The sequence below is a fragment of the Amblyomma mixtum genome, chromosome 5 (assembly GCF_055824585.1).
Source record: "Amblyomma mixtum isolate Tamu chromosome 5, ASM5582458v1, whole genome shotgun sequence".
Classification (NCBI taxonomy): Eukaryota; Metazoa; Arthropoda; class Arachnida; order Ixodida; family Ixodidae; genus Amblyomma; species Amblyomma mixtum.
Window position 1 is genome coordinate 49,026,554 of NC_143016.1, and position 23,704 is coordinate 49,050,257.

Consider the following 23,704-nt stretch of genomic DNA (forward strand, 5'->3'; position numbering starts at 1 on the left):
CTCTCTCCTTTCTCTCATAGTTTGTCGATGAGAAACCGAAATTATATTGGGCGTATAAATATTCGCTGCTCCTTTTTGTTTCATCTCTCACTTTAAAATTCTGCTTGGTAATCTGCGCTGATACTTTTCAGTGTGGCCAGTCTATTGCGGTGGTAAGCGCGATGAACTAACCGCGTAACGATATTGGCAAGCAGCGGCAGAAAACATACGGTCCGATTAAGACACCACAATACCTGCATGTCTACAGCATCACAGACAGAGTGCTTGAACAACAAGAGTCGAAGTGAGGCAGGAAGTGAAAATAGGCGAAATCAGATCAAACAGCCTGAATAGAAGTGAAGTAGAGCTAAAATACACAGGAAATCTAAACGAAGCAAAAAGGCAAAATTAGGGTGCACAAGAAAGGAGAACGAGATAAGAGCCAATCATAATCTTGCCATTAACAATGAAAGCAAAGCAGCAAGGGTAGTGAAGCCAACTATGCAGCTCAAGACTGAAGATTTATGATGTGCATTTGTAACTGAAGAAGAAAAAAGCTTTAAACAAAAAGAAAAGAGCAAACGCGTTGGCTGAAAGTCAAACTTTTCCTTTTATCTGAAAGGAGGCAGCAAATCGCTCTGAAAACCTTGCATACCTGCATACACCAGATTTCTTAAGGCGTGATACCTAGAGGAGGTGGCCCGCCCTGTTTTACGCAAAGACCACATTACATTTGGCGGATAGAGCCGGAGATCAATATTTCATTGTCATGATTCGAACTTTATCCACTGCCTTAAATCCGGAGGAGTGTGATAGAAGTCAGAATTCGTGCTTTCTTTGAACAGGCAACTTATGCGCACATTCACAAGTGCGGCCCCTTTTACAGACCATTTGCTGTTGGGCAGTTTTGCTGAAACCACATGAGCTAAATGAAATGGCCCTCAAATACTCCGCTGCTGTAATGTCATAAGAGCCGTTTTGCTTCTGTTCTTATAGTATATGATTTTCCTGTCCACTTATGTGTTCCTCGTATTCAAACCATTTAAAGAGAAAGGATTTAGCAAAACATGTCGAAAGCACTTTCCTAGCCAGCAAAGATTTATATGATGGCCACCAAGGCCACCAGAGTGTGCAGCTGATCCGTGGAAAGTTCCTTTGTAAATTGGATTACTTAAAATGAGATCATAATACCACTGTCATTCACGAGAGGTTGTAAAACAGCGCAGACACAGCGATAGTTGTCACATCAGCTGAAACATTCGTAGAAGCGGCAAATGAACCCTCTGTGGGGTGGCAGGTCTCATTTTCCCCACAGGAAACGTGTAATGTGCAGATTGCGGCGAGTTGCAACAGCACGGATACCCGTGCACATGCGCGCTCAGCCCGCGCATGCTCCATCTCAGTAGTTCCTTGCGGTGCTACCAAACCTGCGAGGACTGCATACGCGATGTTCCGACGCTGAAGACTTTAGTGCAGTATAACCAGTATATGCGATAGCGTGCTTAAAAAAATAGCGAGTGTCACAGTCTACGTGTGCCAAAAGAAATTTGAAATCAAGCACTACCGCAAGCTGGCATTACGTACTAGCGTGCGTAGATCCCGCGTACACTAATATATCGTTTTCAAAATGGTCGCACCCTTCGAAGCAAGTCGCTTCGAATCCTTCCATGCGCCTCACTTTGGACTGGATTCGTCGTTGTTATTGCTGTTTTCAATAAGTGCACTGGAAATATGGGAGGCACCGGGCTTTCGCTTCGCCTTATCTCGGCTATAAAAAAACATATGAATGAGAAATATGCTTTGTTTTTTATTTACAGTGAGGATTCCGCCGGTTCTAGGCTTAATTAACAGGACCAATAATTTTTTGACCAAAATAGTTTTTGTTGCAACAACCAGATGGTACCACGAGGCTGAGCTTATCGTTGCGTCTCCATCTGCATGCGCTGATCTGCGCCGAACTAACTGTGGAAATGTGACAAATGACATAACATTCCACAAAATGAATCCGTTTAGCTTTCGTTGGCGTGGTTACGCTTGTTTTAAAGGAGACCGCGATGATTTATTTTCTTGCCAACAATATTTTAGCGCCGCAAGCAGACGACACGTAAACGACGAGGCGCGGAGAAAAGCTGTAATGCGCTGTCCTAGGACTTGCGCGATCGTGGTGGCTCTTCCCCGCCACCTCACCCGGGGGCACGCTTCCGGGCCCGCGCCCGCGCACACGCACGCACACGCACACACACACACACACACGCGCACGCACGCACGCACGCACGCACGCACGCACGCACGCACACATACACACACACACACACGCGCGCGCGCGCGCGCGCGCGCCCGCATCTCATAACCACTGCGCCAGAAGGGGTTTGGGACACCCAGGGGTCTGTGATTATAAGAGAATGACTGCGGGTATATGGCAATTAACTCATTACGCGGTCACATAATAGCCTTAAGGCGGAAATGAAGTGTCCCCTGCCGTTCTTTTGTTTTGGGATGTCTTGGGATGTCCTAGCGGCACTAAGGGAATTATAAGTATAAATTCGCAGTGTACGATACCTTTTGACTACTCTGCGTGATTGCGAACCGTACATAATTTTCCTAATTGGACTGCACAGTCTGGGAAAAACGAGGATTCTGGCCTGTAAATCTGGATATGTAGTTTCCTCGAGAGCACATTTAGCCGGATATTACTTCAACTAAAGGTCGTTTATCAGGAACTTGAGATCAGCGGCATGAATTTTCATTGATGATGCATTGTTTTTTCCTGCAGCACTTATAGCAGTTCTCTGTGAAGCTTTGAATTCTTTCAAGCTAGACCTGCGTAACCACTAGCTGGTTCCCTCGTAAATATTTTCTGTATAAATCCCTTTTCCACATGTAAATGTGTTTATCAAATTCCGTGTAAGGAAAGCAAAACACAACCATCGTGGGAGAGTGTTCTGATGCTGCGCGCAAGAGACAGAGGTCGAAAGTTTGCTGCCACCCTACATTAAAAAAAAAATACATTCCCTAGTTTCTTCTTAGGCCCAATGGATTGGGAGGGCGATTGAACTGGACTGCTGTCCCAACTCTTGATAACGGTGCTGCTGTTAGGTAATTGTTTGCATTTAGTAAACTAGCTCGCTCACTTTAACCTGTTCAATAGATTTGATAAGTTGACTGCACAAATTACGGGACTTGTTATGATACGTATAGGAACCGAATAATGGCGGGAAACTAAAATTTTTGCATTAGCTGCCGGTCCCACAGTAAATTCAATAAAACACTGTTAGGAAGCAAAGTGGTAGTCCGGGATTTCTATTGCCTTACAAATGCAAAAACAAACTAGCATTGCCAACGGACAGGCTTTCAACTACTCGCATGACGTAATAATAGATAGCGGGTTGTCTTCGCTCTGTTGGACAGTGTATTACTTATACTGTGAGCTAAGCAAACTTGGAGGAGTGGAAGAAAAATCTGCCCTATTGCAAAAAATAGCGCTTAAAATAACCAAGCAAGCTGGGGATTATGGAAATACGAAGAACCTTTCTGAAGGCTCTGTTTGCATTAAATGTTACTCTTGAGAACACATGTAGAGTTCTTAGCGTAGGGGTCAAGATCTGTAGACAGCAGTTCTTCTGCGGTTCGTACAGGGAGGTTTCTGTTTCTATTGACGCGAAATTATTTTGTGCGCACTCTCCAAGGCGAAGCCTCATCAAATTTGCACGGAAGTGGCTATAGCGTCAGCGCGATTCTTTTGTTTAATCAATTTTAATGCAATAGCTTAAGGAGTTCGTGTCGCGGAAAATCCGGCGTAATCTTCGGCGTCGGCGACGTTGACCGCGTGCGAAAAATCAACGAAAAAACCACAGAGGTCCAACCTAGAAGACAAGTCTTCCACCTAGGTCACGTAACCTTGCGGCGCCATCATAACCTGCTTACTGCCGCCGCGGTGGCTCAGTGGTTATGGCGCTGGGCTGCTGACCCGATAGACGCGGGTTCGACCCCGGCCGCGGAGGTCGAATTTCAATGGAGGCGAAATTCTAGAGGCCCATGTACTGTGCGATGTCACTGCACGTTAAAGAATCTCAGGTGGTCAAAATATCCGGACCCCTTCACTTCGCCGTCCCTCATAGCCTGAGTCGCTTCGGGACGATAAACTCCACAAACCAACCAACCATAATCTGCCCATCAGATTGTGAGCAAAGTGTGCACCGTCGCATAGGGCAGTTAAGTTAATGATTTATCGCGAGAGGTTGCTCGGAAAAAGCGAACCGAATCGCACAATCCCCACTGGTGGCAGCATCTGCTATCGCAGGGCGGGTGCTGCTATGCGATGGCAGATAAAATCTACGGCGTCATACCTTTAAGGCCAACCGTAAGTGTCCCCTCAATTTTGATGATGACATCGTTGTCCTGATGACGATAATAATCGTAACGCTAATTAGAGTGCATACAGTTTTAAAATTTTTATCGCGCCCACAAATGAAAACGAAACAGATGGTTGCTAATCCGTGTCCATAAAATTAGACTCCCTGTTACCAACACTGATGTGTGACGCAAGCAAGATGCAGTGGCGTTGATGTCGGCGTCTGCGTGGTCATGGCAATAACAACTGTCGCTATGCCCCAAAGAAAAACATGTAAACGAAATATTTCAAAGCAGTTTTCTAGTTTCTCAGTGGACCTACGGAGTCATCCTTTTGCGAACATAAGCCGAGTACATCCTAGCACTGAACACGAGACAGTTAAACGCCATTTCAAAGGATATTTATTTCTCAGTCGATACGAGCCCGTGGGAGTCGCCTCCCGCAGGTAGTAGAGGGCGGTAGAGCGACCCCTAGAAACTCATCTGAACAGGACTTTCCTAATTTTTTTCCACACCGTTACTTGCCGGTAGTTCCACTCCGAATCTACTCCGTTACCCATAAGGATCAGCGGTTATGTTCTCTTCGCAATACATGCCCTGCCCAAGCCAATTTCTTCCTCTTGATTTCGACTAGGTTGTCATAAACCCGCGTTTGTTCATTATCCACTCTGCCCGCCTCCGATTTCTGAACGTTAGACCTACCATTTTTTTTCCATAGCTCGCTGCATTGTCCTTAAATTTTTTTTCAAAAGTGACGGTACTAACATCCATCTATCTAGCCTGAAGTTGCTGTGGATATCTACACCATCAGCCGCTACAGTGTGTGGATGTTTCTGATTCGCTTGCCATGGCATTTGAAAACTGCTTTTTAAGGTAATCATGCTTATATTAAAGAGTTTATTAGTAAAATAATGGAGCGCATTAAGCAGCATGTCAGGCTCCACGAGATGCTTGGACGATTCGGAAAAGGGCGTGGATGGTAGAGCGCCTTAAGGAGGTTTCTCCGACTTCAATCACACAATTATCGTGGTGTTTAAAAGAGATAGCTTCCAAATGACGAAGCATATTAGCATATTTGGTCGCAGCCTTTTTCAAGGTGCTCGCCAAGGTTTGCAGAGGGCCTGATTTGAGCGCAGTAAGTAAGTTCACCAATAAACTAGACTGCGTTACCATGAGCATCTGAGTCAAATAACACACTTCCACACGCAACAGAGACCCCGAAATCACGCTTGAAAGTTGCCCAGCTCTTCGCGGCTAATTTGTAGAACTCGCAGCCCACTTCTGGGCCGTGCAAGTGAGTTTGTTGGTTAAGAAATAGCTATTGGACAAATTTTTTTAGGCGTTGCGCTCGGGCAGTCATCGGGCAGACAGCGGCGTAGCGCCGTCGTCAGAAAGATCGTCAACCCGGGAAGTTCGTAGCATGCGTCGGTAGCCCGGCGGCGCGGCCGAGGCAATAAGTCCACCTTCTTTGTCTGCAGCTTGTGCTTTGGCAAAAATCGCCCTTGCGCTATAAACACTCGTCATCATCATACATGCGGAAAGGCACCTGTTTGATGGTTTTGGCGGAGAGGGAGGGGGAGGGGGGGGGGGAGGGCATCAACCGAGGACGATTGCAGCCTTTCCAGAACAAACGCCCTTCCTCGGTTATCTTCCGATGCGTCGAGGAGCAGGACTTTGAATGAAGGCCGGAGGAGCCTGCGTCTGCGCTGTCTAAGATGAAGAAGGGTGATTAACGAGCTTATATCTCCGTAGCTGGCTCTAACTATTCGAATTGAGATGCCTGAAAATTGCATTATTATTTTAGTGCTAAAGCAATACTTGACCAGTAGTGCTTCTACTACTCTAACCGGCTCATCAATTTTGTGCAAAGTTTGACCTGGGGGATGATCTTGACCATACCATAAATAAATAAACTAAACATTGCCATGACTGGGATTCCCACTCGCTCAGCTTTGCTGGCCACTGCACAAGAGCAGTATGTTGTCGCCGCAGCCGACCACGCCACGTGTTAAACTGACACACACGCTCGCGCTGTGCATGGCACATTGTCGTCTTCATCAACTAATACTACTAACGAACAAATATGCACTCTCTAGTGCTGTGCATTGCTCATCGTCATTTTAGTCAACTAATGCTACTATTGAAGTAATATCGTCGCAAGACGTGCCGACGACCTAGCAGAACAAAATCCCTAGCCAACCTGGCTAAACATATGGTTCCACACGTCTGCTTGGTTTACGTTAAAACTATACCACTTTTTAATTATTACTTGACATAGAGTCCATTCTTGATTTTTGTACTCACTACTACGTGCACTGATATAAACATATGGTAGCAGAGTGAAATTACTAAAGGCTGTGCAGCTCAGTGCACTGAGTTCTCTATAATCCTCGGGCCTTCCTCGTTAATTCCAGGCTGGCCTACTTACGCTGCCACCTCTGGTATCTCCTGTCCTAGTGCTCACGTGCATTGAGCGGACGACAATAGAGAAAATGAGGGTCCTATTAGTGTATGTATACGAGATGGCGGCTGTTATTGATTTAGGAGAGTCTTCTCACCTAATACCCAGCTTTGTTCTTTTCCGTTTGTTTTAGAAATGTACCCAGGAAACTTCTTTTTTAATTGTCGTCGTTAGATTGTCTTACCCCATTGCCTTTTTCCACCCATGAGTGAACTGCCTTAACCCGCTCTTTCCTTGCAGCATCTCTATGGAAAGACTGCAGTATTACACACGGCTTGTTCAAGGGGCGCGTGCCACCTTCAGGCACGCATTTTTGTGAGTGACAACTTTGCGTACCAAAAGAGGCAGCGAAGAGTACTCGTCCTCCTGCACGCACATGTCTAATTTGTCAGTGACTGTTACTGATCTGAAGGAGTGCTCGTTTGTGCCTGTGGGCAGACACTCAATAGTTGTCTTGCTTGAAAACGTCAGCTGGAGACAGGGTTTCGAGAGAAGCGACATTTTATTTTCTCCAATCAGTTCACAAGAAGGCCAGTTCATCTACAGTATTCTTTGGAACTAGTGCTTGTACAGCATATGTTTAGGCGTCATGTTGAGTGCAGGTGTCTTTGTCGTATGCTACATGTTTCACGCCACAGTTGTCTTCATACTGGTCGACGCAGTCCTGCGGGACATTGCCTACGACATCCTTCGTCACCCACAGCATGCACTCTGGAACGGTACCAATGAAAACTCATGGGGAAATGCAGCCTACTTCAATAGAGATAGCAAAATAGATGATACGAAGTAAAATAAAAATGCTAGGGGGGGGGGGGGTGGAGGGTACGTTAAAATAAAGTACCCTTGTTTTCAGTATCGTTGGCCTCTTTTTCCCTGGGGTTAGGCCCGTGGCGTGCTAGCGGAGGCTGCCCTCCTGGTGCATCCTTTTTCTTTTGCACCAGTTGCTTAACTACATCCCGTGTTGTCTATAACGTGACATAAGTGAGAATGTTTACACAACGACGAATCAGTTGAAATTGGACTCTCTTCCAGAGTTTGTGATGTCTGTTATCTTTCTTCATTGCGCAAGTAAAACTCTTATCAGCAAAATACAGTGCGAAACATAAGAACGCTTTGATTAACATGAGCAAGTCAAACAGGGCGAGAAAAGAAATGGCAGTAGTCTCCGAATGCAGACCGACTGTTTATTATGCGAAGCATATTACTAGAGGTACACTACAGCCCTTTGCCGTGGTTACGCGCCATGCACACCACGTGACACATGACGTCACGACAGAGGAAGATGAGGGTCCACTTCGCGGCATCGCTGTGGTTGCACGCCGTGCAGACCACGTGGTACAGTGACGACACACCACGTGACATACCACGTGACACATGACGTCACGACAGATCGCTGTCACGCGTTAAAAAAGGTGACAAATGTAAGACCTGCGGAGAGAGGGGGACCCTCGATCATATAATTTGGCAATGCCCTGGATCCCCGGGTGCTGAGGACAATATTAAGAGTAGAGAAGCCTGGGAGGCCCTTCTGCGAAGCGAGGTCCCCGCCGACCAGAAACGAGCTGTCCGCCTGGCGGCTGAAGCCGCGAAGAGACAATGTATCTTCGCCAGTCTTTAGTCGCGGAGGTCCCGTCCCCCGTCCCCTAGGCCTGCGTGCCAGGGACGGGGAGTAGGGGGCCTCCTACATCGGTGGAAATAAAAGTTGTTATAATCATCATCATCATCATTGTCACGCGTTGGGAGAGGGGGAACGATGCCATCGCCCAGACACCGGAATGTCCTCGAGCGGCATTCCCGCGCATTTCGAACGCGCGTTCACACTCGGTGTAGGTGAAACGCTCGCTCCACCGGGCAGGCGGACGCGGCTTCCGTGGCAATCCAGGCGCCCACCCAACGCGCGTCTCGGGGTTAGTCGGCGTTCCGCTGTAGCCATGCCGTTGTCTTCCCCCATGACGAAGGCTTCTAATGGTTGTATTAAAATGATCAAGTATTCAACCAAGGAAAGCTATGTATTAACAAGCCTAGCCATCAATATGCTTCGCATCTGACCAGGGTTAACCAAGTTAAGCCTCACCCATTTTTTTGGCGAGAAACTGATTGCATGTCCTTGATTGCAAAATACAGTACCTCTTTATTGTCAAGGTTTATTGTCGCTGTCTGGTCTTGCAATCTCACATGATGTGTAATAAATAGCCTATATACTGTAAATATCAGCCATACGTACGCCGCAGTTTGTAATAATATGAAAGCAACTTGGATATTACAGCATCTTATATTTTACATTTTCAAAGCAGTACAGAAAGTAAAAATTACACCGTACATAACTTGCCGGGAGTTCGATGGAAATTCGCGCAGAAACCAAGGTCTAAATGCGGTAACTCCAGAGTTAAGGATTTTAATAATTGAGTCCCATATTAGAAAAGGTCACAACAGCAGCGGCTGTTATAATACGCCAGTGTTACGGCCTCAGCTTCAAAAGAGCACCGTACTCAATATCGGTGCCAATCATGTGCTTTGTACATGAAAATAACCGTTCACAATTGTACGATGTGCATTTTAAATTTAAAAAAAGAATGGGAAGGCTGCAATCATTACCCGCCTAGGAGCTTATTTATCTTTACCTTGCACGCCTTGGAATGGAACCTCAAAAACAGTGCACGACTTGTTGTCTGCGTAGATGAAGTTCGCAGTCTGTTCAGGTCCGTCTGGAAGATAAGCAAAAATAACTGGGCTGAATACCTCCTGGTCTTTCATGAATGATTTACCTTCCTGACGGTGAAAGCTTAAAACATCGCAGGAACGACACAGTTTGGACAAAGCTATGAAAAAAGAGTTCGGCTGAGAACACATGCAATTATAAATAATTGCATGTGTTTCCTTTTGGAAGGTATTTTGCAATACGTCTCACTTCTTATTTTTTGCATAGCCACAATGAATTCTATAATAAAGCAACGTTAGGTAGCTTCTTACGCTACATGATTGCTTCATGACGGTAAAGTAGCGCCACAAATTTGCGTTGCAGTAAAGATTTTAACCAGCGGTAAGTATCTGCAAAAAATTTGCACTATGTTTCATGTAAACTTCTTTATATGCCCAAAACAAAAAACCTTCACTTGAAGGGTACCTTCAGTTGCTAGTGTGATTTTATGCAAGCAGAAATCACGTGCTAAAAGGCCGCAACTTCCTTTTCAATCACGGTAAAAGGTAAGTGATATTTTCTTGCTGTAAGTAGCACGGAAATACGCCGCATTTTGTCAGATTAAGGGCCATAGGCACGTGCAAAAGGAAAGTTGCCAAACTAGCAAAACCGCCGGCGATTTGCAAAATCTCCGCTCGCCTGAATTTCTGTAAGGGCTGAATGGGAGATACAGAAAAGTAAGATGAGCAAAAGTATCAAGAGCGTTGGCATGCGAAATGATTGAGCTAGATTTTCTGTTGAAGATTGATCATATTACCGTCGCCGACCGTGAACACGGGTTTGTCAGGCGCCGACCCGGGCTTGAGATGAAAGGTTGCGATTGTTCTGAAAAACAGGTCGGAACGGATTGGCATATATCATTTCGTCGTAGTTAATTAAGCTAGCGATTTTTCGACATGTGTGAAGGCTGCTGAAAGAGATCTTTATATGAGCAGTTTAGACATCTAGCTTTACTCTTTATTTCTTTTTTCAACAGGGTTAGAAGACTATAATGCGAATTAGTGATCAGCAGCTGATTTTTTCACGCTTGATCGGCAATAGGCATCACTTAAACTGTGATTTTCAGCTACGTGTCGGCGTTGTAATAGCGAAGTGACTTGATCGTCTAGGCCAAGGTTCGACTAAAGCTCCTCGGGAGATGAAAGAACATGGTGACCTTGGTAAAACAACTCACCAAAGGGAAAAAGAAGGGGCTAAAATAGGTTACCTTTAAGAAACTGTAAATGTTCACTGTTCTCATATCGCAGGTCATTGCTTTTCATCCGTCTAATTACATAATTGACAAGTTTTTGATCATGACTAAAGTATACAGAGATATAATACTTTCTAATCTATTCCAGCAGTCGTTTCAGGCAGCCTACATTCCGGAACGCTGGCAGATCCGGAACAAATCTGGAGGTAAACATTCCGTACTTAATTATCGACACATTTCAGTTAGTTTTAAGATGACATGTGGGCAATGCAGCAATACGACGAGGAACACGCAGGTACTTGCATGTGTAAGTGTTTAGTAACACTAACATGCTCCATGCAAAATCATGGAACATATCATTTACTCTCAGCTTGGATCATTCCTAGTCAGATGTCTTTTTTACAGTTCACAGACATGGATTCCGTCGGTAACTTTTGCCGTGGAAGTCAACTTTTATTGTTTACGTACGATAGGAATTCCATCCTTCACTAGTGTTCCGTTGTCGATTGTGTATTCCTAGATGTTGCAAAAGCGTCTGAAAAACTGCTTTTTTAAAGATAAACAAATTAATTTGACCTAAAGTTCTGGCGTGGTTACATTTTCACACTGATCGCTCACAGTTTGTCACAGTAAACACTTACTCCTTCACTGCTCCAGGTGAACCGGGCGTCCTGCAAAGCTCTCTGCTGGGTATTTTCTTTTTTGCGTCGATATCGACGATTTACCAGGTAGCTCATGGTCACCAATAATCATTTTAGCAGATGACCTATACCGTGAAATTAACAGTGACTCTCAAATAGCTCTTTTTCAGTCAGATATTATCTACGTTCGTTCTTCATTGGGCTTACACATGAAACATGGAACTAAACCCTAACAAGTGTAAGTACATGCGGATCTCTCTTCATGCTACTGCACTGCCCTCATATCATCTTAGCAGTCGTAATGTCATGTGTAATGTCATGTAATGACATCCATCCACATCGTAGCCAGAGATAGTTTTCAGTTTCGTTTCGCTGCTGCGGTATGTGAACCGTAGCCGACCGTATACGGAACAGCAAGTGCTGAACGGAGGCGCCCGTCGGTTTCGGCTTGAGCAGCGCGCAGAGTGATACACCACCGCTGAGCCTCTCCTTGGGCGAACGGATGACGATGCCTACTACGCTGGTGCTACCTCTTAGCAAGTCTCCACTCTCCTCCTCCATTTTCCGCCTTGCACTGTGATCCCTATCGCCGCATTTTAATCTTTCCCTGCTCTTTATACCGATCTCAAAAAGGTCGAAATTATTCCGGGGCCCTCCGCTACGCATTTCTTTATCTCCTTGCACTTTCACTCATATCTTCTCTATCTCTCCTCCGATGCTTAGGTGTCCAGCAAGGTGTGCGAAATTTACTGCGGTGTTTTCTTTCCTCAAAAACCAATGTGCTACTTTTCTATAGCATTGAGATCTCTTTCGCGGAGGACTCTTTTCTGTGAGTTAAGTTCTGGAAAATGACCAAATGCGAAATTGGAATTCACTTATAAATCGCGGAGGTTACTTATACCGCTACTTTTGAAGTTGGTGCTGTAAATAGAGCCATCCGCGAAGCTTGTGAGACTCAGGTTGCTCTCCGCGAGCTCCCTCTCGCGACCAATAAGTAATTTAACTTCGCCCTGCTGCGACAGACACTTTCCCGCAATCTGCAGGGCCGATTGTGCGGACATCACTAAGCCACGTGAATTAGGTGGCAGGTTCATCTCCTGCTACTTTCGACATACCATCGCCGATACCAGGTAATCCGCTGAATGGGATCGTTAAAATTAATGTAGTGATCAATTCGCCGTGCGTTGAAAAAAATTTCAAACCGAGAGCGTCAAGGATCCCGGTCATCAGAAAATCCGGTGTCGTCGGCGGTGTCCTCTTCGTTGCCGATGGCGGCGTCGAGAGCGGAAAAGCGAGTGTTCCACCTGCCACCAAAGTCATGTGACCTTGTTAAGTCATCATAACCTGCTCACAGTCGCAGGTGGCAGTTAAAGTAATAACTGGTCGCGACTCGTGAGAGGATGCTGAAAAACAACCTGGGTATGACAAGTCCCACCGGTAGCTGTGTTTGAAACAGCTATCTTCCGTGGTAGTGAACATCGCTCAACCGCTGCAGCATTGCGCCAGGAGTCGTAACAGGACGTCCTGCAACCTAGATTCTAGTAGAAGGTAGCTAGAACATAGTATACAAAGACAAATTACTGGCGTGCATAGGCGCCGAGTTTTCAATCTGCCGGGGAGAGGGGGGGGGGGGGGGGGGGGCGGAGGGCATAGTTAGCACCTTCTCAATTTCTCAGTCACCATCCGCCGCTCCTGCGGGAATGCTTCGTGGCCAGAGATATTTATTTATTTGTTTTACTCTCAGGATACAGGACACATTACAGAGGGGAACAACAATTCACAGCAATATAGAAGATAAAAAAAGCTAACAGGGCCAAGTACTGATCCTTGAGGAACCCCAGAACCAAGTGGTACGGCAGAAGAATCAGCGTAATTAATGCTAGAAATTCAACACGAGAAGAAGTAAATTTAAGGACCCAGTTATGAACTGCACGGTCAATGTTCAACCCACTTAGTGTATGTAATAGCGGTGAGTTAAGTGTATCGAATGCGTTAGCAAAATTAAGAAATATGCAGTCAGATAAAAAAGCGGAGTCCAAATAGAAGTCGAAGCCGTAAGTGAGGGAAAGTACTTGAATGACAAAAGAGAAAACTTTCTGAAGCCATGCTCTTAGGTAGAAGAAATTCTTATCCTCCAGAAAATGAACAAAATGTGTAAATATATGCACCATTATTATGCATGCTATTAATCTCAAAGATATCGGTGAATGGTTAGACGGACCCTGTTTATCTCTGGCTTTTCGTAATGGTATGACCAGAGCACTCTTCCAGCCTTCAGCAGTACACCATGATGATACGATTATGAGAATATGAATTTCATGATGATAGAACTATACTCTTTATCATTCCGTATAAATTTGCCATTTCTAGCATCCGTGAAACTACAAGATGTCAGTTTCAAACCGATAACCGGTATGACTCCTTGCAAGTCGAACATGGTGAGATCCATCGCAAAACGATCGCTCAATTGGAGGTCGGGGCGTTGGATAACATTGGATAGAAAAGGAGTTCTGTACCACAAAGGTGGTCGGAAGCCGGTTCGGCGGTGACTGCAATAACGAAACTTTATATTGGCGGTTACAGGTTTTATTATGCTCCAGAAGCGATTTATAGTAGTCTTAAGAATGTTCAGTATGCCGCCGCGGTGGCTCAGTGGTTATGGTGCTCGGCTGCTGACCCGAAAGACGCGGGTTTGAACCCGGCCGCGGTGGTTGAATTTCTTTGGAGGAAAAATTCTAGAGGCTCGTGTACTGTGCGATGTCAGTGCACGTTAAAGAACCCCACGTGGTCGAAATTTCCGGAGCCCTCCACTACGGCGTCTCTCATAGCCTTAGTCGCTTTGGGACGTTAAACCCCATAAACCAAACCAAACCACCAAACCCAGAATGTCCAGTATGGTTTCTTTAAAGAACGTGGATTAAGTAGACTTTAGGGCTCGTTAATATGCTGAAGCAGCTGTCTGGTATGCTGTCCAATGGGCAGGTTTTAATTAATACTTAGCAGTTCAAAAAAGTATTTTCTTTTAGTTTGAAAATCACTCTAAATATCTGTTACACCATGGAGCATGACTGTTAGAGTACACACGCCGAAGAAGGATAAGCCGATGAATCAGTTAAGACACTTTATATCGGCAAATTTCCAGCGCAGCAGTAACAAGGACGAGGCGAGAAGAACGCAAACACAAGCGCTGACTAACCACTGTTTTATTCCTCTCAGTCAGCCTATATAAGAACTAGGCACAAAACAACAGAACAGAAACCAACACATCACCTCACGCATTCGTGGCACGATTGTCGGAATTGTCTCCCGTTCCTCCAATCTTTCGTACTATCATTGGCGTTCAGAAATGACATTTCTTTTTCACTAAGGCGCACAGAGGGGTTGCTGACACACTTATCTGCGCATTTTGATATCGCCAGAGCTTCTGCAATCAACCTTGTGGGGTGTCCCGGCACTTGCGAAGAATAACTGTTCTTTCAAGGGCAGGGGTGCAGCCCTCGCACTGGCTGCAGTGTAAGGCGAGTTCCCCTGAGTTTGGGTCCCTTAGATTCCTTTCGTGGTCTTGTAGCCTTGTGTTCAGGTATCTCCCTGTTTGGCCTATATAGATGTTGCCTCACGACAGAAGAATCGAATATACCATCTCTTTTTCGCAATCGACGAGACGTGGACGGTGCCTCGTCACGCAGTCGGGCTCACGTTCGGTGTCAGAATTTATTCCTTTGCACAATTGATGCAGTTTCTTCGGGGCCGAGAAGAAAATATCAACCCCCGCTCTGTTTCCTATCCTTTTCAGTTTGTGCGATACCGCATGTAGGTGTGGTATCAGAGCTGCCTTCGTTCGGCGTTCATTTGTGGTGGGCCCATTTTGCGATTTTTTAAGTAAGCCCTCTGCAACAGCAATTAGGAGATGCGCTGGATATCCGGCTTGCTCCAGAGGACGCACATGGCCTTGAAAGGCTTCTTCTTTACGGTGCCCGCATGTCTTCTCAAGAGCGCTCACAAAGCACGACTTCACAACGCCCTCTTCACAAGCTTTGAGTGCGCTGAGGCATACGGGAGGACTGGTTTGTTACCCCTCGGCTCACAGGCCCAGCAAACGTGTTCAGAGCCAAAGTACAGTCTTAAATCTAAGAACCTAATGTGGCCGTTGGCTGGGTGATCATGAGTGACCGCCAACGGTCGAAGACACTCTGAAAACATTGTTAAAACTTCGGGCACTCGCGTATTCGCGCAACCGTTTTCGTCGTTCAAGACCACGAGAAAATCATCTACAAACCTAAACACTTCGTCTATTCCAAACTCAGCGCATCGGTCCGGTATCATGCGGTCCCGGGCAGCAAGGCATATATCGCTTAGTACGGGCGCGACACAAGAACCAATGGAAATCCCGTTTCTTTGAGAGACAATGTGGTCTTCGAACTGTGCAAAGGTAGAGTTCAGGTAAGTGTCCAGCAGCTCCAAGAAGCTACCGACGGCCACGCCTGAAGCATTTTGAAATCTAACGGCACCATGGGCCTCGATACAATCTCTGACATCGCTTAACAGGTTTTCATGTGGGAGAGAATAATACAAGTCTTTTATGTCCACAGATATGGCAGTAAAACTACCTCCGCGCCTATATTTTAGGTAGTCAATCACCTGCTCGGAGCCTTTCACCTGCAAAGGGTCGTCAATATCAAGAACATTTAGAGGAGTCTGGATGAACTTTCCCAGATTTTTCGGAGAACGGGGCATGGCAGAAAAATCTAGGAAAGTTTCTCCAGACTCATCTAAATGTCCTCGATATTGACGACCCGTTTCAGGTGAAACGCTCCGAGCAGGTAATTGACTACCTAAAAGATAGGCGCGGAGGTAGTTTTACTGCCATATCTGTGGACATAAATGACTTGTATTATTCCCTCCCACATGACAACCTGTTAAGCGATGTCACAGGTTGTATCGAGGCCCATGGTGCCGTTAGATTTCAAAATGCTTCAGGCGTGGCCGTCGGTAGCTTCTTGGAGCTGCTGGACACTTACCTGAACTCTACCTTTGCACAGTTCGAAGACCACATTGTCTCTCAAAGAAACGGGATTTGCATTGGTTCTTGTGTCGTGCCCGTACTAAGCAATATATGCCTTGCTGTCCGGGACAGTAAGATACGGGACCGATGCGCTGAGTTTGGAATAGACGAAGTGTTTAGGCTTGTAGATGATTTTCTCGTGGTCTTGAACGACGAAAACGGTTGCGCGAATACGCGAGTGCCCGAAGTTTGAACAATGTTTTCAGAGTGTCTTCGACCGTTGGCGGTGACTCTTGAGCGCCCAGCCAACAGCCACATTAGTTTCTTAGATTTAGTACTTTACTTTGGCTCTGAACACGTTTGCTGGGCCTGTGAGCCGAGGAGTAACAAACCAGTCCTCCCGTATGCCTCAGCGCACTCAAAGCTTGTGAAGAGGGCCATTGTGAAGTCGTGCTTTGTGAGCGCTCTTGAGAAGACATGCAGGCACCGTAAAGAAGAAGCCTTTCAAGGCCAAGTGAGTCGTCTGGAGCAAGCCGGATATCCAGCGCATCTCCTAATTGCTGTAGCAGAGGACATACTTAAAAAATCGCGAAATGGGCCTACCACAAATGAACGTCGAATAAAGGCAGCTCTTATACCGTACCTACATGCGGTATCGCACAAACTGAAAAGGATAGGAAACAGAGCGGGGGTTGATATTTTCTTCTCGGCCCCAAAGAAACTGCATCAATTGTGCAAAGGAATAAATTCTGACACCGAACGTGAGCCCGACTGCGTGACGAGGCACCGTCCACGTCTCGTCGATTGCGAAAAAGAGGTGGTATATTCGATTCTTCTGTCGTGCGGCAACATCTATATAGGCCAAACAGGGAGATGCCTGAACACAAGGCTACAAGAGCACAAAAGGAATCTAAGGGACCCAAACTCAGGGGAACTCGCCTACACTGTAGCCAGTGGGAGGGCTGCACCCCTGCCCTTGAAAGAACAGTTATTCTTCGCAAGTGTCGGGACACCCCCGCAAGGTTGATTGCAGAAGCTCTGGCGATATCAAAATGCGCAGATAAGTAGGTCAGCAACCCCTCTGTGCGCCTTAGTGAAAAATAAATGTCATTTCTGAACGCAAATGATAGGACGAAAGATTGGGGAAAGGGAGACAATTCGGACAATCGTGCCACGAATGCGTGAGGTGATGTGTTGGTTTCTGTTTTGTTGTTTTGTACATAGTTCTTATATAGGCTGGCTCAGAGCAATGAAACACAGTTGTTAGTCAGCGCTTGTATTTTCGTTCTTCTCGTCCTTGTTACTGCTGCGCTGCAAATTTTCCAATATGCAGAACCAACTAGCCAGTCATTATGTTTTTAAACTTTATATCGGTAGATACACCGGTCTGTTTCCGCCAAGAGCTGGAGGTACCCTGGTAAAAAAATATCTAAAAAGCAGTCCAGTTATTAAGAGCTACATAATGCGCTTTCTTATAGTCGCTATTGGTCTTGGAGCTTTTTGACTATGTGGCTTGCGATAAATCGTACGTGAAATGCAAGGTATCATGATCGCTCAGGCCGGGCATATGTATTACGTACGACATTGTATCTTTACATGATGTTAGTACAAGATGTAGACAGGCAGAGAGTCTATATACTAAAGGCCCCGCCTTCTAAAGAACGAGTCAACGTGCCATGGTCTCGCCCGACGAGTTACAAATGCAGTCTTCGAAAAGCACGGTTTATTCCGGGTACACTAAAAGCACTTTGCAAAGACACAATATGGGACGACAATATTGCAATTTCAATATAAACATATTTTAAACTCTTCGTGTGTAAGAAACAATGGTCCATACAACATTCTCAGAACCAGCTATCAATATAAAATTTAAAGAAGGAAGATGAAATCTTCAGCATCTTGTAAAACTATAAATGAGGAGACAAACAGGAGTCAAAGAGCAGAAGTCATAATCGCGAAGCGGCAACACATGGAATTGAGGGCCGATTTTATGGGAGGGAGGGACTAATTTAAGCTCATGGACAGTGAGAGCTTGAAGAAAGCTCGCATATTTTACTATGATGAACTTTACTGTCTTTCACATTATACAAAAGCAACCGAACAATTCAGAATGGGTTTCTTCGCGCAGCAAACCTCTGAATAAAGCCCAGGATGTCACTGAGATTCATTTTGCGGGTGAGCTCTTTGCCCCATGGAGATGTTATGCTGCCACCAGACTAGAGATGTAAAATTTCATGAAATTTTGAATGGCATGAAAAGAACCGTTTTTTTCAGGGTTTTTTTCACGAAAAATTGGAAATTTTGCAAAACATTACAAAAACAGATTTATTTGCAACAACACGACGATCAATAATAATGCTCCGAAGTTCAGTCGAATATGTAGTTATAGATGTCATATTGTGAAACAAACTTCTCTTTCTATTGCACCGAGAAGATAAATAATGATTTCCACTTCAGGCGAATATGGAAATATAAATATCATATTTGTGGAACGAACTTCTTGTTCTATTGCAAGAGAAAGGGAACATGAAAACTAATCTATAACTCACTCCACATCGGACTCAGAGTCACTGTCGCTGGATGCGGCACTACGCGCAGCAGCAAGGGTTGAAGCTGTGTCCACAGCTAGGTTCGACTGCACATACGCAAGCTTTCGAACGCGTTCCCCTGAAAGCCTGTTGCGAATCTTTGTATGGACGTTTCCGAAACGGGACTAGTTTAGTTCGCAGCTGGCGGATGATGGAGGTATCTGCCGCAGCCGGCAAGCCAGACGAGTTAGCGGCTGGTTGGTGCAAAGGTCTTGCCACCAGGTAGATGGGGTCACGAGCTTCGCTGAAGACCCCTGTCCTGGACCAAATTCCTGCGGATGTACTGTACTCTGCTACATTGGAAATCAAGAAGCTAGGCTTGTATTTGGCTGAAACCGCTTACGTGCTCAGCAGCCTATGTTATTTAAGCCGTGTGTGTAGCGCTGTAGAATTTGCAGCCATTTTGTTCAAACTATTAGTGTGTTTCTAAGTCAAGCCTGGAGCTTATATGTGACCTGGCCTTCAACCCGCGTACTCGCAGCACGAACGTTTTAAAAACACTACCTGGCACCGGCGATGACGACTGCTCTCCAATCTTTTAATGATGCATGCTGTAATGGTTTTCAAAACAAAAACCTAAACTGAAAGCAAGCAACCATAAAACCTTCAAATTGCATTTTGAAATTGAAAATTGAAATTTTCGATGTTTCTTTCCATTTTTCCTCGTCTGAAAAAAACGAAAAAAACCGGTTTTTTTCCAAAATTGCAGTGTTTTTTTCAGGCCTTCACATCTCTACACCAGACCCCGTCGTTCAGTCTCCAGGGGGGGTGGGGGGAGGCTCGAGCCTTCTAGTTGGCGCCTACGCTTGCCTGGGAGGTATCTTTAAATATATCGCATTATATTATTAAGGGGAGATTAGCGTTATGTGAAGGCTAAAGAAGAATTATCCACGTCTGCGAATCGGTAAGCAAAGAGGCCCGCAGGCCGCTGAAAGGACAATTTGTCGCTATCGCATCATACTTTTAAAATGGAACTTAAGTGTAACTCATGTTTTAATTTTCATCTTATACTGAAAACTCCAACCCCTAATTGTATGGAATTTCGACTCACTGAAGTGTTGGCTGTACGTAATTATCCTGAGTTAATGTGATTTTTGCTGATATGTCAAACTCATTGATATGTTAACAAGATTGAAAAAACACTCATAATTTCTAGAAACACATTAAAAGAAGATCCACAAGAGCTGTCACATTACCACTCCTTGAAGCTAACAATGTACCACTTTCAAGTGTGAGAAAGCACAGGAACTTCACTCTTACTTTTCCTCGCCGTTGGGACCTGGAACAAGCCACAGATATGTCGCGCTAGGGCCATTTTCATCGAATTCTGTACGCCTGTTGGTCAGGCAATCCAGGTCTCCGTCCTCGTCAATATCGAACATGGCAACACCAGAGTCGTAATTCTGGAAGATCTGCCATAAAGAAGCAATTTTGCTGTTACGCAACACTCAAGTTTTTCTTGCAGCAAGGAGCGGGGGCGTCCCTAGTAGAGTGAGCAAACCTAACAAATATACATTGATGTCTGAGTTTCTGCTAGCGTAGAAAAAAATAGCTCACGTTGTAATATCACAAGCAGTGTTTATAAAGCATGACCTGACGCTAAATCGCAGTTCAAACAGACCAGTTGAAAATGTCAGGACCGCTGCTTCAACTCACAGCACAGAATGTACAAGTATAATGAAAAAAAAAACGCTTGCATTCGAGGCAAGCCAAAAACGGTCGCACGAGATGCATAGCAACGTGAACGTGTTGTCTCCCGTTTTTCACTATGATTTATCGATTGCCTCCACCACCGGTCTTGCAGCGGCGAGATTCAGATGCTTAGGTCTTGCTGTTACTGTCGTTATATGCGACCAGCAGGGATTAGGTTCTCGGACTCTTGACCTTCACGTACCTTACAGCTTCATATTTGCGAGCTTTTTCCGAGAACAATAGCTAATAATAATATGTTGCGCCATTAGCAGCTTATCTAAAGTGTCACACGATAGTTTGTAGCAGGAAACTTCTTCGTTCGACCCAATGCACAAGGTTGTCATTGTGGTCCTTCCAGCGGTCATTCCCGATTTTGATCGGTTACTTGAGATCCTGAAATCTGCCCGTCTTTGCCCATTTACGTGCTACCCTCAAAACAAGGTTCACATCTGCTTGGCTTTCGTTTCACTTGAAAGCAGGTAAGTCAGGCTTTTGCCTGACTTGAAAACAACTTTTGCTCCATATACCATTGCGCTTCGTTAAAGCCATTACTTGGGCAATGTTCCCTCTCTCTCTCTTCATCCGGTACCTCTCTTAGCCAAGAGTCCTCTCCATATTGACAACCATTGCGGTAGCATAGCGGCTATGGCGTTCGGCTTTTATACCCAAATTATCGGGATCGAGTTCCGGCCATGGCAGCTGCATTTTGATGGAGACTAAAATGCAAAACAACGCGTGTGCAGTGCCATGTCACAGCACGGTAGGAACCACAGGTGGGCAAAAATATCCGGAGCCTCTCACAGCGCTGGGGCTCTTCTAGCTGATGTACTGCTTCGCGATGCTAAACCGCTTAAACCGGACCTGTACCACTCTCCATATCGACTAGCGTCAAGTACACACGAACATCCGACATGTCTAAATGACAGAAGACCACCGCCAACGTTCAATACGACAACTGTTTGGAGCACGTAAAGGTTCTTGCTGTAACAAACATATCGTACATACCAGGAAATTCTGTGCAAGTGGATTTATTAGTTGGAGGCTGTTTATGACTGTAATTTTTTAAATATATCATAAGATTTAACTATAGGTCTTCCCTCAGCAGGCTTGCATTTTTTTGCTATTAACGTTTTTTCTAACGTCAAAAAGTGCCCCAAGTTTTGTGGCACTCTTAACTACTCGATGCGAGCGAGCTATAAACTTCAAAAGACTTCGCAAAAGACTTCAAAAGACTGCAATAATTCCATAACATTGCCTGGGTATATTCCACATTTGACTCACAAACAAATTGATGTCCGTGAATCCTGTGCTTGCAATCCGGTTTATTGAGTTAGCCGGACAAAGGGTTCGTGGTATCTCTACTTCAGTACAGACGCAGCCACCTCACATCACTTAGCTTCGGTACTGCACGTGAAACGCAATGCAGGTATGCGTCCTCTCCGCAGCATCACGGCGTACCTTGATGGGACGGTTTTGCTTGCCCTGGAGCTGCTCCATTTTAGCGAACGTAGCTATTCTGCGTCGTGGGTGATGTTGGTAAGGGTCGTTGGCTCATGAAAGTAATCTCCTTGAAGATCGTCAGTTCATTCAGGTCTGTGAGCTATTCTGCGTCGTTGATGACACTGGTAAGAGGTGTTGGCTCATGAAAGTAAGCTGCTTGAAGATACTTAGTTAAGTCAGGTCTCCCATGTAATCCCGCACTACATTGTAGTGCCGGAGCTTACACTGCCGGAGCAGTTCGGTGTGCCCAGGAAGACAACTGAAGAAACGAGATTATCTGGAATCAAGCAAGCCTGTCGTAGACCGCGGCATATCACCCCCCATAAAAAAAAAACAAAACAAAAAGAAACAGTATCACCAGAATTCCGCCACTGCATGCACAAATGCACTGCATAAATGTACTGCATTACAGGTGAGGCTCGCGTGTGCAGTGATTGTTCTGTGGCAACTTACTAGTACGGTCATGTGCGCTTCTGAGTTTAGAGTTAAAATGTCAATAAATCTGTGCCGAACAGCTGTAATTATGATTGATTTTCTAGGATGGCTCCATTTCCTATCTCGCTCTTACATAGCCTGAAAAAAAAACTACAATACAAAGGAACCCAAAATGTTCGATAACGGCCTGACCTACACAAGGCTAAACACTGCATTCAAAACCTGCAGCAACACTTGAAAGCGACTTGGCGGTTTATGTGAAAGGTGACCAAAAGGTCTCTCACGTGCCTTGAATGCATCGACGACGTCATGCTTAAGCTGATGCTTCGCTTCGCAGTGAGCTGTGGGGAGCGCCAGCAGGAGAAGAGAGACGCCTAAAACGGCTATCGAAAACAGCGACCTCATATTGACTCCTGCTGAACGTATACAGCGGTGGGCCTCAATACTAGAGCTCTACTTAGCAGAGCCAGAGACGCTTTTATATAAAATGTTGTAACGCTCGGCTCTGGGACTAGTGACCTCCAAATTATTTAAGACCCGCGACCCACGGATATACAGATCGCCGTCCTGGAGCGTTACTAATGCTCTCTTTGATGAGACTCGTAGAGGAAATTTTCGCTTTGTCGCAAAGCTATCTTTACATTTCTATGTGCCGCCGGTGGAGCTCAAATTACACTCCAGCTCCATTCTCAATTTGCAAAAACAAGAATGTGGCTCTGACGCCTGACGAGCGTTTATACGGGTTGACTTTGAACCTTCATCTCTTGGTGGAGCGACAGGTGTACCGACGATAAACTTTGTTATCGCTATTCAGAGCTAAACTGGCTCCAGGTAAGTGTTTTTCCCATGCAGTTGAGTGGCTGGCAGTGTCATGCAATAATATGATTGCTTTTAATCAGCCTCGTATAGTAACTAAAATTTTTACATTGCTTGGTATGGACGTTTTGTATTTTGTTGCTTCTGTACTGCGCAAATTAACTTCAGTCTCCATCCCGAGCTAAGAGAAAGAGGAGTGTACAGATATATTGTGATCTCGCATGATAATTAGAAATTTCGGAGAAGCAGAGTCTTTCTAAAAGATGTAGTTTTTTAACGCACTTTTTTCGCATATCAAAGGACAACAGTCGATATCTTGCCAGGTCCCTTCTCGGAGCGCTTGTAGTTTA

At 45.3% G+C, this 23,704-nt stretch overlaps 1 protein-coding gene across 1 annotated transcript; it reads right to left on the reverse strand.

Moving 5' to 3' along the window:
• Positions 1–7,370: 7,370 nt before the first annotated feature.
• Positions 7,371–22,943, reverse strand: LOC149342060 (uncharacterized). Its single transcript, XM_089546733.1, has 5 exons — positions 22,827–22,943; positions 20,172–20,323; positions 10,241–10,313; positions 9,412–9,493; positions 7,371–7,501 (listed from the first exon to the last, which is right to left on the reverse strand). Exons 1-5 carry the CDS (start codon positions 22,941–22,943, stop codon positions 7,371–7,373), a joined length of 555 nt encoding a protein of 184 aa, XP_089402859.1.
• Between the last annotated feature and the right edge of the window lie 761 nt (positions 22,944–23,704).